Source organism: Diceros bicornis, chromosome 13, assembly GCF_020826845.1.
Source record: "Diceros bicornis minor isolate mBicDic1 chromosome 13, mDicBic1.mat.cur, whole genome shotgun sequence".
Classification (NCBI taxonomy): domain Eukaryota; kingdom Metazoa; phylum Chordata; class Mammalia; order Perissodactyla; family Rhinocerotidae; genus Diceros; species Diceros bicornis.
The window spans coordinates 30965821-30979574 of NC_080752.1; the positions used below are offsets into that span (position 1 = coordinate 30965821).

At 52.3% G+C, this 13754-nt stretch overlaps 2 protein-coding genes across 4 annotated transcripts in view; both read right to left on the bottom strand.

Moving 5' to 3' along the window:
- Nucleotides 1-1276: 1276 nt before the first annotated feature.
- On the bottom strand, nucleotides 1277-2372 carry NPPA (natriuretic peptide A). Its single transcript, XM_058551922.1, has 3 exons — nucleotides 2247-2372; nucleotides 1819-2145; nucleotides 1277-1288 (listed from the first exon to the last, which is right to left on the bottom strand). Exons 1-3 carry the CDS (start codon nucleotides 2367-2369, stop codon nucleotides 1277-1279), a joined length of 462 nt encoding a protein of 153 aa, XP_058407905.1. The 5' UTR covers nucleotides 2370-2372.
- Nucleotides 2373-10518: 8146 nt separating this feature from the next.
- The window catches only part of NPPB (natriuretic peptide B), a 5497-nt gene continuing 2261 nt past the window's right edge, over nucleotides 10519-13754 (bottom strand). The window contains exons 1-4 of one of the 3 annotated variants that reach the window (XM_058552908.1): nucleotides 12609-12996; nucleotides 11896-12176; nucleotides 11403-11658; nucleotides 10519-10843 (exon numbers count right to left, since the gene is read on the bottom strand). In XM_058552908.1, coding sequence (XP_058408891.1) covers nucleotides 10827-10843; nucleotides 11403-11658; nucleotides 11896-12030 — 408 coding nt within the window. In that variant the 5' untranslated portion in view covers nucleotides 12031-12176; nucleotides 12609-12996 and the 3' untranslated portion in view covers nucleotides 10519-10826. Of the gene's footprint in view, nucleotides 10844-11402; nucleotides 11659-11895; nucleotides 12525-12608; nucleotides 12997-13754 lie in introns of those variants that run through there. The other 2 variants (XM_058552909.1, XM_058552910.1) reach the window with 2 other exon arrangements.

The following is a 13754-nucleotide window of genomic DNA, read 5'->3' on the forward strand; positions in this document are numbered from 1 at the left end:
CTTCTCAGAAGATGGTAGAAAGAGACCGAGTCTCCTCCAGTGGCTCTCACAGCAGTAAAATCTACAAGTCAGGAAGCTTGGACCTGAATTAGAAAAAGCTGATGGCTCTTTTTTAAACATATGTTAGTGCCCCAAAGGCACATAAACTTGCAGTCTGTCAGCATAGCAAACATTTCTGTCTTCACTTTGCTCAGCTTTAATGCTCTGCCTCATCTTCTTAAAAGTAAAGTGCAGGTCGCTCTGTTGCAGCAGCTAACTCTCTCAAAATGTGTCAGAAAATTTTTAGTGTCCTCATTTTAAAAGTTGCTTCTAAAAATAAAAATAAAAACTGTAGCCAAAAGTACTAGCTGTGCAAAAATTGTCTATTGAGTACAAGCTACATTAGATATAACCAGAAAAAAAAAAAGATGTCTGTAAGTTTTCTTTTTAATAAATAAGTGCCTTGAATGTGAGCAAATCTGAATAAAAATAAGTGCCCTTTTGGTCTCCTGGGGCTTTTTCAGGATCTGTGATGAAGCTGGAGCGAGAGTCAGAGCAGGCAGAGAACTGCAGTGTGAGCCCCACCCCATCCCACCCCCGCAAAAAAAGGAGGAAAGAATGAGAGGAGGAAGAATCTGTCCAAGCCCACAGAATGTACAGCACCAAGAGTGAACCCCTATGTGAGGTATGGACTTTGGGTGATGACGATGTGTCAATGCAGGTTCATAGACTGTAACAAATGTGCCATCTAGTGGGGATGTTGATAGTGGGGGAGGTTGGGCATGTGTTGGGGGCAGGGAGTATATGAGAAATCTATGTACTTTCTGCTTAATTTTGCTATGAACCTAAAGCTTCTCCAAAAAATAAATTTTATTGTTTTTAAGAAGGAGGAAGAAAGAAACTGAACATTCTTCTCTGGGACAAAAGGTAAAATGAAAATCATGCTGAATTCTCTTTCCCGGGAAGCGAAACAAATCACTCCAACCCGAGCCTTCGGCTTCTGTCCGTGGTGCTGAAGTTTATTCATTTCTCAAATGGCTTCCAGTTAACGGGTGAGGGTCTGCCCTAAAATTTAATGCATAGGGTGGGAGAAGTGGGGAAGCCACAATTAAGCCACTTTACCTACATTTAGCATAAAATGTGAGAAATGTGGACAGAAGGCTGCAGCTTGAATAGGGTGCTCGTCACAACTCAGCTTGAGGGCAATGAGATGAGACAAAGTTGAGTGAGAGACCCCGGGGGATGAGGGTCTCTCGCAGTCTGCCCGGGGCCTGGCCCGCCTTGTCCTCCCTGGCCGTTATCTTCGGTACTACAAAGAGAACACAGACATGTTTGACTTGGTGACCTGGCTCTACTGGAAACATCAACTTCGTAGGACTGTGGTCACTTCCCATAGACCCCACTCCAGCCTGAAAACTCCCTGAGTTTCATGAACTGGTACACAAGTTGCTCATTAGGAGCTCAAAGGTCATCCCTGGTCAATTTCAATCCTTTGGGATCTGACAAATTTGGAATCTGGAGAGGAACATGAACTGCCAATCAGCAGTGCGAAGGCAACTTGCCCCATGAACATTTAAAGTGCCCAGTGCTCGTGGCATAACTTTTTTTCTTAGCATTTCCTCAGCAGCCTGTAGCTGAGGATGATGTCATTGTCCCAAGATTCATGGGGCACCCACCAAGTTGGCGCAGAAATTTCAAAGGGAGTAAGCTTCTATGCTGGTCCCTTCCGGCAGAAGGCGTCCCCTGGTGGTATACTTTGACAAGGTTTGAGCCTCAACAAAACCACAACTTCCTAACTTCCTTCCTCCCCATCCCATTTCCATCCCCGGCTCCTCTTACCCGGAAGCTGTTGCAGCCCAGTCCACTCTGGGCTCCAATCCTGTCCATCCTGCCCCCGAAGCAGCTGGACCTCCGCAGGCTCCGAGGGGCAGCGAGCAGTGCCCTCAGCTTGCTTTTCAGGAGGGCAGATCTATCAGAGGAGTCCCAGGGGCCCCGCCCGAGGGCACCCCCATCTCTCTGGGCTGGGTTGACCTCCCCGGTCCAGGGAGGCACCTCAGCAAGGGGGCTGAGAGCAGCCCCACCTTCCTCACTCTGCTCACTTAGTACTTGTGGGGGCATGACCTCATCTTCTAAGGGCATCTTGTCCTCCAAACGGTCCAGCAAATTCTTTACAAAAGGAAAACACAGGGAAAGGGAGAGGTCTCACCCACGGGCACAATGTCACAGAGCCCCCTGGTCCCAGAGTGTGCCCTCTTTCCCAGCCCTACCTTGAAATCCATCAGGTCTGCGTTGGACACAGAGCCATACACGGGGTTAGCTCTGGTTTGCCCCGGGAGCTGAAATGCCAGGAAGAGAAGGAAGCTTGTGGTGATGGTGGGGAAGGAGCCCATGCTGGTCACAGAGTGGTCTGGTGCTCGCCGCCTCTTCCCTCTCCTCCCTGGTTTCCCTCTCTCGGCCTTCGTCCGTCTCTGTCTCCCAGCTGCCCTGCGCCTCCTCTTTTTATAGGCCCCCGGCTCTCCGAGAACGCAAGAGGGATGGAACCCTCCCCATTCTGTCACTTGCAGCGATAAAGCAGCTGAGTGAGGAGCCAGCAGAAGATGCCCTTTTAAAGTTATCAGTCCAGCGGAGCTTGTCACAGCCCCTCCGCCTTGAGCAGCCCCAACAACCCCCGGGACCCTCGGCTGCAAGAGCCACATTCTTGTTGATTTGCCTCAAGAGGTTCCCACTTCAAAGGTGTGAGAAGAGCAAAAAAGAGTCCTTGGTTATCTCACAGCGATGCCTCGGGCTCCTTTCTCCTCGGCAACGGGACTCATGCCGGGAAGCAGAGGGTGACAGTTGGCGGGCACCCAGCTCCCCCGGTTGGTTTGTGGCTCAGCTGTCAGGGCCTCCAAATAAGGGCGGGAGAAGAGGAAATGGCAGGCAGCCGGCAGCTCGGGACAAATTAGTCCAGATGCTCTAGCCGGCCTCACACCTGACTCATCAGCGGCGAGGGCAGCCCTCTCGCTCCACCAGGGCTGGCCTTCTGGCAGTCACTCTCCGCAGTCAGGTGAAGAGGGCGTTATGTTTTAGAGTACTAAGTCAGCCGGGAACCAAATGTGATGAATGACCCAGGAATTTGGCTCCCAAATTTCAACACCAAGGAAAGTTTTGGGAACACAATCATTCCTCTGCAAAGCTCCTCCTCCTTCGACCCCTCCACGACCCCCCTCCAAGGTGCTGAGGGAGGTAGACACTGAGAGGATGCAGCATTTTCGTTTCTTCAACTTGCTGCTTATAGAAACTCAGACTCTTTGAGTATGAAGCTTGTAATTCCCCTGCCCTTTCCTGGAAAGCTCCCATGGCCAGTTGGCTGATGGAGTGAGGTGGGAGGCGAATGTAACACAGTTTCCCTTAACGCCTCCATTTTCCTGGCCCCCAAAAGAGAAATAACAGGCAGTGAGGCCACATTTAATGAGTGGCCTCCATTCGCTAAGCACATACTCAACCCTAGCATGCTACTCAACAGAGCGTATGCTGGGGGAAAACACTAAATTTGAAGGGATGAGAGACCTGCATTGTAGCCCAAAACAAACCAAGCTGCATATGTCTTTGGGCCTTATTTTCCTCATCTGTAAAATGAGGAAAGTGAAAAAACCTAAGGTTATCCTGAGGCTCAGAAGTAATGTGTGGATGCATTTTGAAGTGTGAAGTGCTGTGTAACTGCGAGATGGTAATCGCGCTTGCCTGTATTGGTCAGCTGTGACGTGCCAGACACTGAGCTGAGAGCTTCATGTGGTTACTTCATTTTTGTCACCACCCCCAGGAGCTGGTGGTCTTGTTGCCATTTACAGAGGGACAGGACTGAGACTGAGAGCTTTGTCACTTACCCAAGGTCACTCAGCTCATAAGCGGCAGAACCAGGACTTGCACCCAGGTATGACACCAATACACACAGTCCTCACCCATTTCACAGACACTGCTGCTGCGTAGCGCGATGGTCTCTTAACAAGCCCTCTGGCAGTCCCTGATTGAACACACCCCCATTCCCAGTCTCTCAGGGTGACTCTGAGCAGCTCCTTCTCCTGCCCCCTGCCTCGGGGCTGCAACTTCGTGTACTTGGCAGGTCTGTGTGCGTGTGGAACATCCATCTCCGCCCCTGCCAGACCCCTCCCTAGCTGAGCTGACTCCCTGGCTGATCAGGTGGAAAGGCTGTTATACGGCAAGAGGGCAGGAAACCAGGGCAGAACGTGGCCAGAGGTCACAAGAGGTGTCCAGGGCAATTTTATTCTAAGAAGGAGAAAGAAGCCCTCTTCAGTCACTGATTTGGGTCAGCCAAACTCAACTTGAAATCCAAGGTGGGTGCAATTCTGGGTAGCGCTCCCGGGGCAAAAAACCATCGTATCCTGACGAATCCCTGGAATGTGCTCACAGCTTAATTGCTCGGTTGGCAGGGTTATTATTAGCAAAGAGGATTCAGTGAGCAGCCACGCTGCGGGGAACCGATGCTCCTTGCTGCTTGCGTCACACAGCCTGTCTCCTGGAGATGCCCTTTGAGACTGGCCTTTGATGCAGGCGAAGACTTCCAGAAGGGTATCGTGGCGGGTGGCCCCTGCCTTGGCTTGGCCTCTGAGGGCCGATGCTGCTCCTCTGTCCTGAGCTACTTCTGAAGTCTGTAGGTGGCCTGAGGAGAAGCGGAAGTCCCGCCCCAGGTTCCAGAAAGGGACTTTCAGAATTTGCCCACCTCCTTTTATTAAAGTCACTTTTCCTCTTCTAGAGTGAAACCGGAGTGGGCCGTGAGTGTCATTTGTTGAGTTTCTTCTATTAGCTGGGGTTTTTTTCGTTTTCCGTTTTTTGTTTTGCAGAAGGGCGGTGACAAGAAAAAAGAACATTCAGGTTTGCTGCTGAGGACTTTGTGAAGAACCAGCACCACCTCCTGCACTAACTGGACCCAGTGAAAACACAGACAACCCCCAAATACACTTGTTACCCCAAATCCCAGTAAAGCCTTTGATTTGAGCCTGAAATGGAAAATGGCTTGATGTAAAGTTTCTCTTCATTTCCAAGCCCCTGCTCAACTTTGGGGTGTGTGTGTGGAGGAGTTAATATTTAAAGGGGTGTTTAGAAGCCAGCCTGTAGGAGTGAGAGAGAAGAAAAGCAAAAGACGCAGGAAGCCAGATCCGCCCCCACCCCCACCTCTCCCACCAGATGAAAAACCAAAAGCCTTTCTTTCCGTATCGCTGGGAAGAAGTCATCTTAGTCGTGTGATGGAATGAGCGTTGCAGATGGGTGGATGAATCCAGAACTGGGGTGTCTCCAGTTTCTAGCCCACTTTGGTTTCACAACCCTCCATGGGGATGCTGGGGGCTGCTTTGGGGAACCACAAGGTCCCAGCAATGTTGCACATGTGCAGAACTGGTGTGAAAAGCTCACCATGTTCATGGCACAATCTGTCACACCCAGATGGTCTAAAGCAGAAGCCCCAGTTGGGAGAAACTGGTAGGACACTGGTGTGTACTTAGGGACTGTTGTTTCTGACTTTGAAAATGATGTTGTGTTTCTTTGGTACAATATGGAGATCACTGGACTGGAAGTCAGGGGCTGGTTCCCTAGAAAAAAAGCCTGAGGAAAAGTCAAGTTGCTAAAGCTTTATGGGGGCTCCAGTTCAAGGGAAGCAAGAGTGATGGAAAAAGGAAGTGAGATAGTGTATTAGTTAACTATTGCTGCATAACAAGTTGCCCCAAACCTCAGCAACTTAAAACAACACACATCTATTATCTAGTAGTTTCTGTGACCAGGAATCTGGCCCTGCTTGGCCGGGTGCCCCTTGCTCAGGGCTCTCAGAGGCTGCCATTCAGGTGTTGTCTGGGGCTGCGGTCATCTCAAGGCTTAGCTGGGGGATCTGCTTTCAAGCTCACTCCTGTGTCCGTTGACAAGCCTTGGGTCCTCGCTGACTGTTGGCTGGAGATGTCAGTTCCTTTCCACAAGGGCCTCTCCATAGAGATGCAACTGACTTCCTTTAGGTAGAGAGAGAGAGAGAGATTATGTAAACCACAGTCTCTTTGGAGCCTCATCTTGGAAGTGGTATCCCCTCATTTTTGTTGTACTGTGTTCATTAGAAGTGAGTCACTGGATCCAGCCCACACCCAGAGGGTGGAGATTACCCAAGGGCATGAATACCAGGAGATGGGGATTATCAGGGGCCATCTGAGAGGCTGCCCACCACAGGTGGGGAAAGAGGAGAGCTGATACAAAGTGATACGTTACCAAGCCGGCCACAGCTTTGCAAAAACACCTTAGTGGTTGGTTGGTCACGCTGCACATCTCCAGAGAGCTTCCTGGAACCTGGCACCCTGGAACAGCCTGTGAGGAGAGAAAAAGATGAGGGAACTGCCTTAGATCTCTAGGGATGCTGTAACAAAGTACCACAAACTGGAGGGCTTAAAACAACAGAGATGTATCGTTTCACAGTTCTGGAGGCTGGAAGTCTGAAATCAAGGTGTCACAAGGCCATGCTCCCTCTGAAATCTGTGAGGGAGAATCCTCGCTTGCCTCCTCCAGCTTCCGGTAGCCGCCGGCGGTCCTTGGCATCCCCCGACTGGCAGAGGCATCACTCCAACCTCTGCCTCTGTCGTCACCTGGCTGTCTTTCCACTCTGTGTTTCTTTCTCCTCTTCTTATAAGGACACCAGTCATATTGGATTAGGGGCTAACTCTACTCCGGGATGACCTCATCTTAAATAATCACATCTATAATGACCCTGTTTCCAAATAAGGTCACATTCTGAGGCTCTGGATGTTTAGGACTTCAACACGTCTTTTAGGGGAACATAACTGAACTTGTAACAAGCGCTGCATCTGTAGGCTCCTTTTCACCGCTTGTCTCTCACTAGTCAAAGCGTCGCTTTCACCCTCACCCCACTCCTACCAGGGCCGTGAGCTCCCCTGCACTTCTGGGCTGTGCTACCCAGTTCCTTCAGGCAGTGGCCGAGGAAACTGGAGACTGCTGTCCAGTGCACCCATGAAACCCGTGCATTGGCTTCGCAATCTCTCCTGGCCAGTCGATCCTGCTTGGCGAGGGGAGGGGGAGAGTCAGGGGTGGGGGGTGGTATATGGAGGTGGAGACGGGGCCAGATAGCAGCCATGAGAACCAGGTCAGCCATTGTTAAGGCCGCATTTTCCAGGAAGCCAGAGGTGCAGGCCAAGCAGGTATGAGGCACCCCAGCATACCCCAGCACCTAGCACAGAGCTGGCACATACTGATTCTTTGGAAAATATTTTCCGAATGATTGAATCAATGAGTTTGCCGTCAGTGCCTCTCCCACCACCCCACCACTACACATACGTGAGTGTCCGCCCTGCACCTTGCCCTCCCTGGTGCAGAAAGAGCCAGACCAGGGAGCCCGGTGGGGAGAGGCCAGTTAGGAAGCCAGTGCGTCAATGTCGGCATGAGTGGTGAGGCTCGAAGCCAGGAATGGAAGTGAAGGATTGTGTGCAGCAGGTGCTGGGAAGGAAGGAGGAGTGGATACGGTGCCAGCCTGGGTGGTCCAGCCAGAGAACCGAGTCCAAGAAGATTCCAAGCACTCTAATCATCGAGGGTGGGGCCCTGGGGGAAGGTTTAATCCTTTGGGCGTGTCTTTGTTTGGGTTCTCCTGAAGCTGAGACGAGGATTCAAGTACAAGGCAGCTTGTTTTGGAGACAATCCCAGGAAACATTGGCAGGAGAGTGAGAAAGTGACCAGGGAAAGAAGGAAGTCAGTGACCACCACGGACAACTGGAGCTTAATCTCCCCCGGCCCCCCACAGAGAACTCTGGGAACCAGTGTAAGAGGCACGCCACCTGTGAATCGAGGGTGCTGGGGTCTTTAAATGCCGATTCCTGCTAGATGTTGGTTGAGTGCTCCTCCTGGTTGACGCCAGTTCCCCAGCACTTCCTGCCTGCCCCAAGGGGAGCCAAGTGGGCTCCAGCTGCCAGAGAGAGTCCTTGGACAGGAAAGTGCGGTGCTGCTGGATGGAAGTAGAGCTGGCGTGCCCTGAAGCGGCGAGGGCAGGGGCTGTGCTCGGCAGTGCCAGAGACAGGAGAGCTTGGGGCACGAGAGTGGGAGCAAGTGTCCCAGGGCAGGTACCGAGTTTGGTTTTAGAAATGCTCCAGGACATCCAGGCAGCTGTATGGGGCTGTCTCCTGACCCCACGGGAAACACAAGTTACTTAGTGGAATAGCACTGATTATTAAAACTAAGGCAGTGCATAAAAATCCCACAGAGGGGCTGGCCCGGTGGTGCAAGCAGTTAAGCGCTCGCGCTCCGCTGTGGCGGCCCGGGGTTTGCCGGTTCAGATCCCAGGGGTGCACCGACACACCACTTGTCAAGCCATGTTGTGGCAGGAGTCCCATATAAAGTAGAGGAAGGTGGGCATGGATGTTAGCCCAAGGCCAGTCTTCCTCAGCAAAAAGAGGAGGATTGGCAGATGTTAGCTGAGGGCCGATCTTCCTCACAAAAAAAAAAGAATAGAAAAAATCCCACAGAGACAGTAGGGGCTGGCCCAGTGGCGTAGTGGTTAACTTCGCGTGCTCTGCTTCGGCAGCCCAGGGTTCACGGGTTCAGATCTCGGACGTGGACCTACGCACGGCTCATCAAGCCATGTTGTGGCGGCAACCCACATACAAAATAGAGGCAGACTGGCACAGATGTTAGCTCAGAGACAATCTTCCTCACCAAAAAAAGAAAAAGAAAAAAAAATCCTGGAGAGATTGGGATAGAAGGCTGAGAACTACAATATGAACAAATGACCAAGTTCATGATTTTGTTTACACCTGCCTCTGTGGCAAGAGAAATGAATTTTTTTTCTTGCCACAAATCATCCTCAGAAGGGTCAAAGCTGCCGCAAGAGGGAGGGAGAGGGGCTCAGCATTCCGTGGGAATGTCCCAGGTGCAGAATCGGTGACAGGAGATGAAGCATTCAGGCCCAGCGCTGTCCTGACTTCTGTAACCTCAACACTTGAGACCGAGCAAAGGCAGCCCACCCTCTCCTGAAATTCCTCCCAGCTCTGCAGCCGTGGCCAGACCTCCGGGGTCTGTGTTCACTCACGTGTCCTTCTGGGAAGATTACAGTGACGAGTATCCACAGAGATATATAATCTGGCAGCTTTGTTTTGGGATGAGGTTGACCATAGGGAAGTCGGGGAGGTTAAGGCCGTGGCTACAGCTGTGTGGGGAGTGTTTGAAGGGGCCAGGGTCACAGGTCACAGAGGGCTGGTTTTAAAGGGCATCCATAGACAGTGCACCTGCTGCCATGCTGCCACAAACACCAAACACAGGGGGAGGTCAGTGAGATGTCATTCCATTGGGTCCATCAGGCCACCCACTCCCCATCCTCCAGCAGTCACATCTGGTTCCTTTGCAGTTCACTCTGGGGTTCTCTTCCCTGGACATTTGCTTGGGGAAAAGGCCCAAGTAACAGGATGTATCAAATGTACAGACTCCCCCACCTGAGCCCTGTTCATGGCTGAGCCAGGCTCACCTGTAGGAATTCTGAAGTCCTGGCTGGATTGGGGGAGTGGGCGTTCTGAAAGGGGTCTGTCTTCATCACCCGAGCAGAGGAGAAACGTTGCCAACAGACAGTGGCACCAAATGTTGAACTGAGTGATGCCCTTAGGAGGGGAATCTTCCATCCCACCAGCAAGCCTAATTTACCGACTTGAGAGAGGCCAGGTGGTGTAGTAGTTAGGGGCCTGGGTGCTGCAGCCAGGCTGTGTGGGCTTGAATCCTGACTCTGCTACTTACTAACTGCGTGACCCTGAGCAAGTTACATCTCCTCTCTGTGCCTCGGTTTCCCCATCTGGAAAATGGGAGGTAATAAGAGTTCTTACTTCATAGCGTTGTTGTGAGGGGAGGGGGGCCCATAGAGGAGCGGGCAGTGACCTCTGCCAGGACTCCCTGCTGATCAAGGCAACACAGCAGGATTCTGGTGGTTGTCTCCTTTTCTGCCTTAGAATGAGGGGCAGAGAGGAGGTGGAGATGTGGGGCCCCAGGGAGGGGCACCCTCAAATGCTGGGCCTTTTGTCAGACACTTCTAAACTCGTGGGCTCAGGAAATGAAAATGCTATTAAACTCGGAGTTTCAAAGGCTCTTTTCCAGGATGACATCAGAAATTGATGGCTTGAAGCTGAGGTTTAGGGCGGGATGGAGGGCTCATCCCCATTCAGGAATGCACATGAGCCAGAGTGTAACACACACACACACACACACACACACACACACTGTCCCAACCTCTGAGATTTTAGCTTAGACCTTCTGGAAACAACAATCACCAGAGAGAATGTCCTTAAGGGCAGAATTCCAGGCAGAGGGAAGACCAGAGGGACAAACACCGACACACACCCTCGCACCCTCACGTTGCATGAGTACCTCAGGGCCCACTCCAATCCCAGGGAGAAGCTGCCAGGCTTTGAAAAGCAGCTTCTGCAAAGTGTCTCAAGTGCTTGAGGTACTTATAGACATTTCAGAGCATGAAAAACCCTTAAAGAAAAGAAAGCCCCCCCCACCCGCCACTTGACCAGCCCTTGAGGCCATGTCCGTTCGCCATTAAGACACCTTTGGGACCTTCAAGAAAACACAGGGTTTAGGTTTTTTGTTTTTGTTTTTTTTAATGATGGATTATTTTTAATGCACTCAGACAAATCAGTTTCAAAAGAAAAAGCCGTAACGTTGACTTTATTTCACCATGGCAAATTCGTGCTCAAAGGTAAGAACCATCTTATATAAAACAATCTAAATAAATAAATAAATATAAATAAATAAATAGGAGTTGCTTCAAAGGGGATCAGAGAGTTGATGGAGAATCAGATGCAGATGTCTGCGGCCAGGACTTCCTCTTAATACCTCCTCAGCACTGTGGGGGAGGGGGAGAGGATGGTGATGGTTAGGGCGGGAGACCGAGGCAGAATCTGAGCTTCCCCTCACCATGTGTCGTCCCTGCCACCGCCCCCCATCCTCAGCTGATCTGGATGTTTGAGGCTTTAGAATAATCCATTTCTCTGGACCTCAGTTTCCTCATCAGTAAACTGAAGATTATTTTTGCCCCAGTGATTCTGCCTTTGCAGCAAAAGACAGTTTAGGGGAAACCGGGAGAAAAATGTTTTGGACTCTTTCTGCTCCAAGGAGGGGCTGCCAGACAATGACTAGTCTCCACCCTAAGGTGATTCTGCCCCTTTTGATAAGAGGCAGGGAGTGGATAGAAGGTGAGTGGGGACTCACGGGCATGGTAATGAATGGCATCCACACTTAATATTTCCAGAAAGGCACTCCTTGGCCCTACGGACTGTCAGCAAGAGGGAGTAATGTCCAGGGGTCCTTTTCTCAGAGTGTGGTCCCCAGAGACCTCAAACCCAGAAGTGACTCTAATGGTGGAACGCAATGGGAACGTTCCTCCCAAATGGGTGGGTGCTCACCATTGCAGCCCAGGCCACTGAGGGAGCCGATCCGGTCCAGCCTCCGCCCGAAGCAGCCCGAGTTGCGCATCATCTTGGGGCTTCGTAGTCCCCGCAGGGCCTGGAGGACTGTATTGCGGGGCCTAAGGATGCTCGCGGGCGCGGCGTCCCGGGCCTCCCAGGCTTCTGCGGGGCCACGGCCTTGCTGGACAGGCTGCAGGGTGATCCGCTCCGCCTGCAGCTCCGCGACCGAGTCTCGCAGACGGTCCAGCAGCTCCTGCGACGGGTGGGGGAGCCCGAGCCTCAGGAACCTGCGCCTGGGCCCAGCTGCCCTCGATGGCGCCAAAGTGAACCGACTGCCTTGGGTACAGGGTCCTGGCACCCAATCTGCTGCTTTCTGATTCCCTTATCACTAATTCCCAAGGGAGGGTGGGGACCTCTTGGGACGGTAGGTGGGGACTGGTTCATTGCTGCTGCCGGAGCCCTCCAGGCCGGCCAGTTTAAGCAGTCCCACAATGCTCACCTGTCCTCCGGATGGTTCCGAGGCGGGGCCGAGGCCGCCCAGCGGGTGGGAACGAGCTCCTAGCGGCGACAGGTGTAAGAACAGGAGGAGCAGGAGTGCGCGGGGCAGCGCTGTCTGCGGGGCCATGTCGTTGGAGGGGTGGGCAGATGTTGTGGCCGCTGCTGCTGGGCTACCTCTGGCTTCACTTCTCACCTCCTGGCGGCCTGCGGGCGCTCTCCTGGATCCTCCGGTAAACGCGGCCTTTTATCCGGGGTCTGGGGGCCGGGCCGGACCTGCCATCCGGGGTTATCTCTGATTTATCGGCCGCATTCCGCCCCGCTGAGCTCAGGGAGGGGGAATGCCCCCCTTCGCGCCTGCGACTATTACCCGCCGGGGGTGGAGGCTGGGGAGAGCAGGCCTTGTATAGAAATGGGCCTGGCCGGGGGCGGGAGCACGCGGGGGACACCAACAGGTCCCTCGCCTCCCGTTTCCTCCTTTCCTGCAATAATCCAGGGGTCTTAGTGTGGCGCTTTCCCCTTTCCCCCCACCCGCGACCATTCCTGGAGAGGGCAGGGAGAACTCCAGCGTTCCGAGCCCCGACGCAAGTGCAGGACGCACGGGGTGACTCAGAGTGAGAACAGCCCCAGCCAACACCCCACCACCACCCCGCGTCTTCCCTCCCCGCCTGCCACTAGCACCCGCCCGCCCGCCGTAACTTTCCCCACCCAGTCTCCCGGGCCTCAGGCCGCTGTCCATGGTTCTGATCTCTCCGAGCAAACTCAATGCCAGAGGTCTTGCTCCCTTCAACGCAGGTCTAGCCAGAAAGACAAGAGTGGGGCAGGGGCGAGAGACATCTGAGACCCCTCCCCACCCTCTCACAAGCCTCGGCACTAGGATGCTAATTCTCCAATGTCACCTGATTAAAAGCCTGGGTATGACAAGGAACTTCTGGAATGCTGACCCTGCTCCCATCCCTAAAAGGGTAGAGTTGATTTGGTTGGAATTTTGAGAGGCAAGGCCCAGGGATGAAGTCATCCAGGAATGCCTTCTATCGAATCTCCTCCAGGTGCCAACACCTCCTCTCTCCCACCAAGCCAATATATGATAGAAAAAGCAGGGATGACTGGACGATGGTTATCTATCTGGTGGGACACCAGAGGTGTGGGGAGTGCCTCCTTCATCTGATCATCCATGATCTAATTCCCATTAGCAGATGGTCTGGACCTCCCATCTGTGATTACAAATGAGGCTCCAAAGAAAAATGACCCTAGGAAGAGACACAGCAGATTAAATCCCCCCTAAAGTGTGCATGACCCATGTCACCACTCCTTCCAGATAACTTGTGTTAACAAGCAGCAGGAGGAGGGAGCAGGGTTGTCCAGGGAGGGAGATAAGTTATGACAGAAACGGAGAAAGGGGAAGCAAAGGGCAGAAGCTGTGACCTCTAAGCAAATCTTACCTAAAAAATAGCATCTGCCAGACATGGAGTGAGAAAAATACTGTTCTTGTTCCTCATTTTTTAGATGAGGAAACTGAGCTCAGAGAAATTAATCTACTTTCTTAAAGTCACACAATTGACAAGTGGTGAAGCCTGGATTCCCACCCAGGCAGTCTGATTTCAAACCTGAAGCTTTTAATCACTGCCAGGGTGATTGCAAGGTGTTTCTACTAAAAGAAAAATTAGATTAATCTCTTGTCATCTCTGAAGTTACAGGGAGCTGTACAGTTATGACTGTGTAAGTCTGGTGGTTGTGTGTGCACAGGGAAGGATGTAAAGTACGGCTAAGATGAGCATTTTGCAGATGAAGATTGGGGAAGGGGAAGGGCTGTGTAAAGATGCCAGTCCTGGGAAGATTCTGGGGGCTGGGGCA

Excerpts from the sequence above, each read along its gene's own strand:
- NPPA (XM_058551922.1), bottom strand. The coding sequence starts at position 2,369 with ATGGGCTCCTTCCCCACCATCACCACAAGCTTCCTTCTCTTCCTGGCA. Across the intron at positions 2,146-2,246 it reads CAGACCTGATGGATTTCAAG|AATTTGCTGGACCGTTTGGA; the intron begins GTAGGGCTGGGA and ends CCTTTTGTAAAG.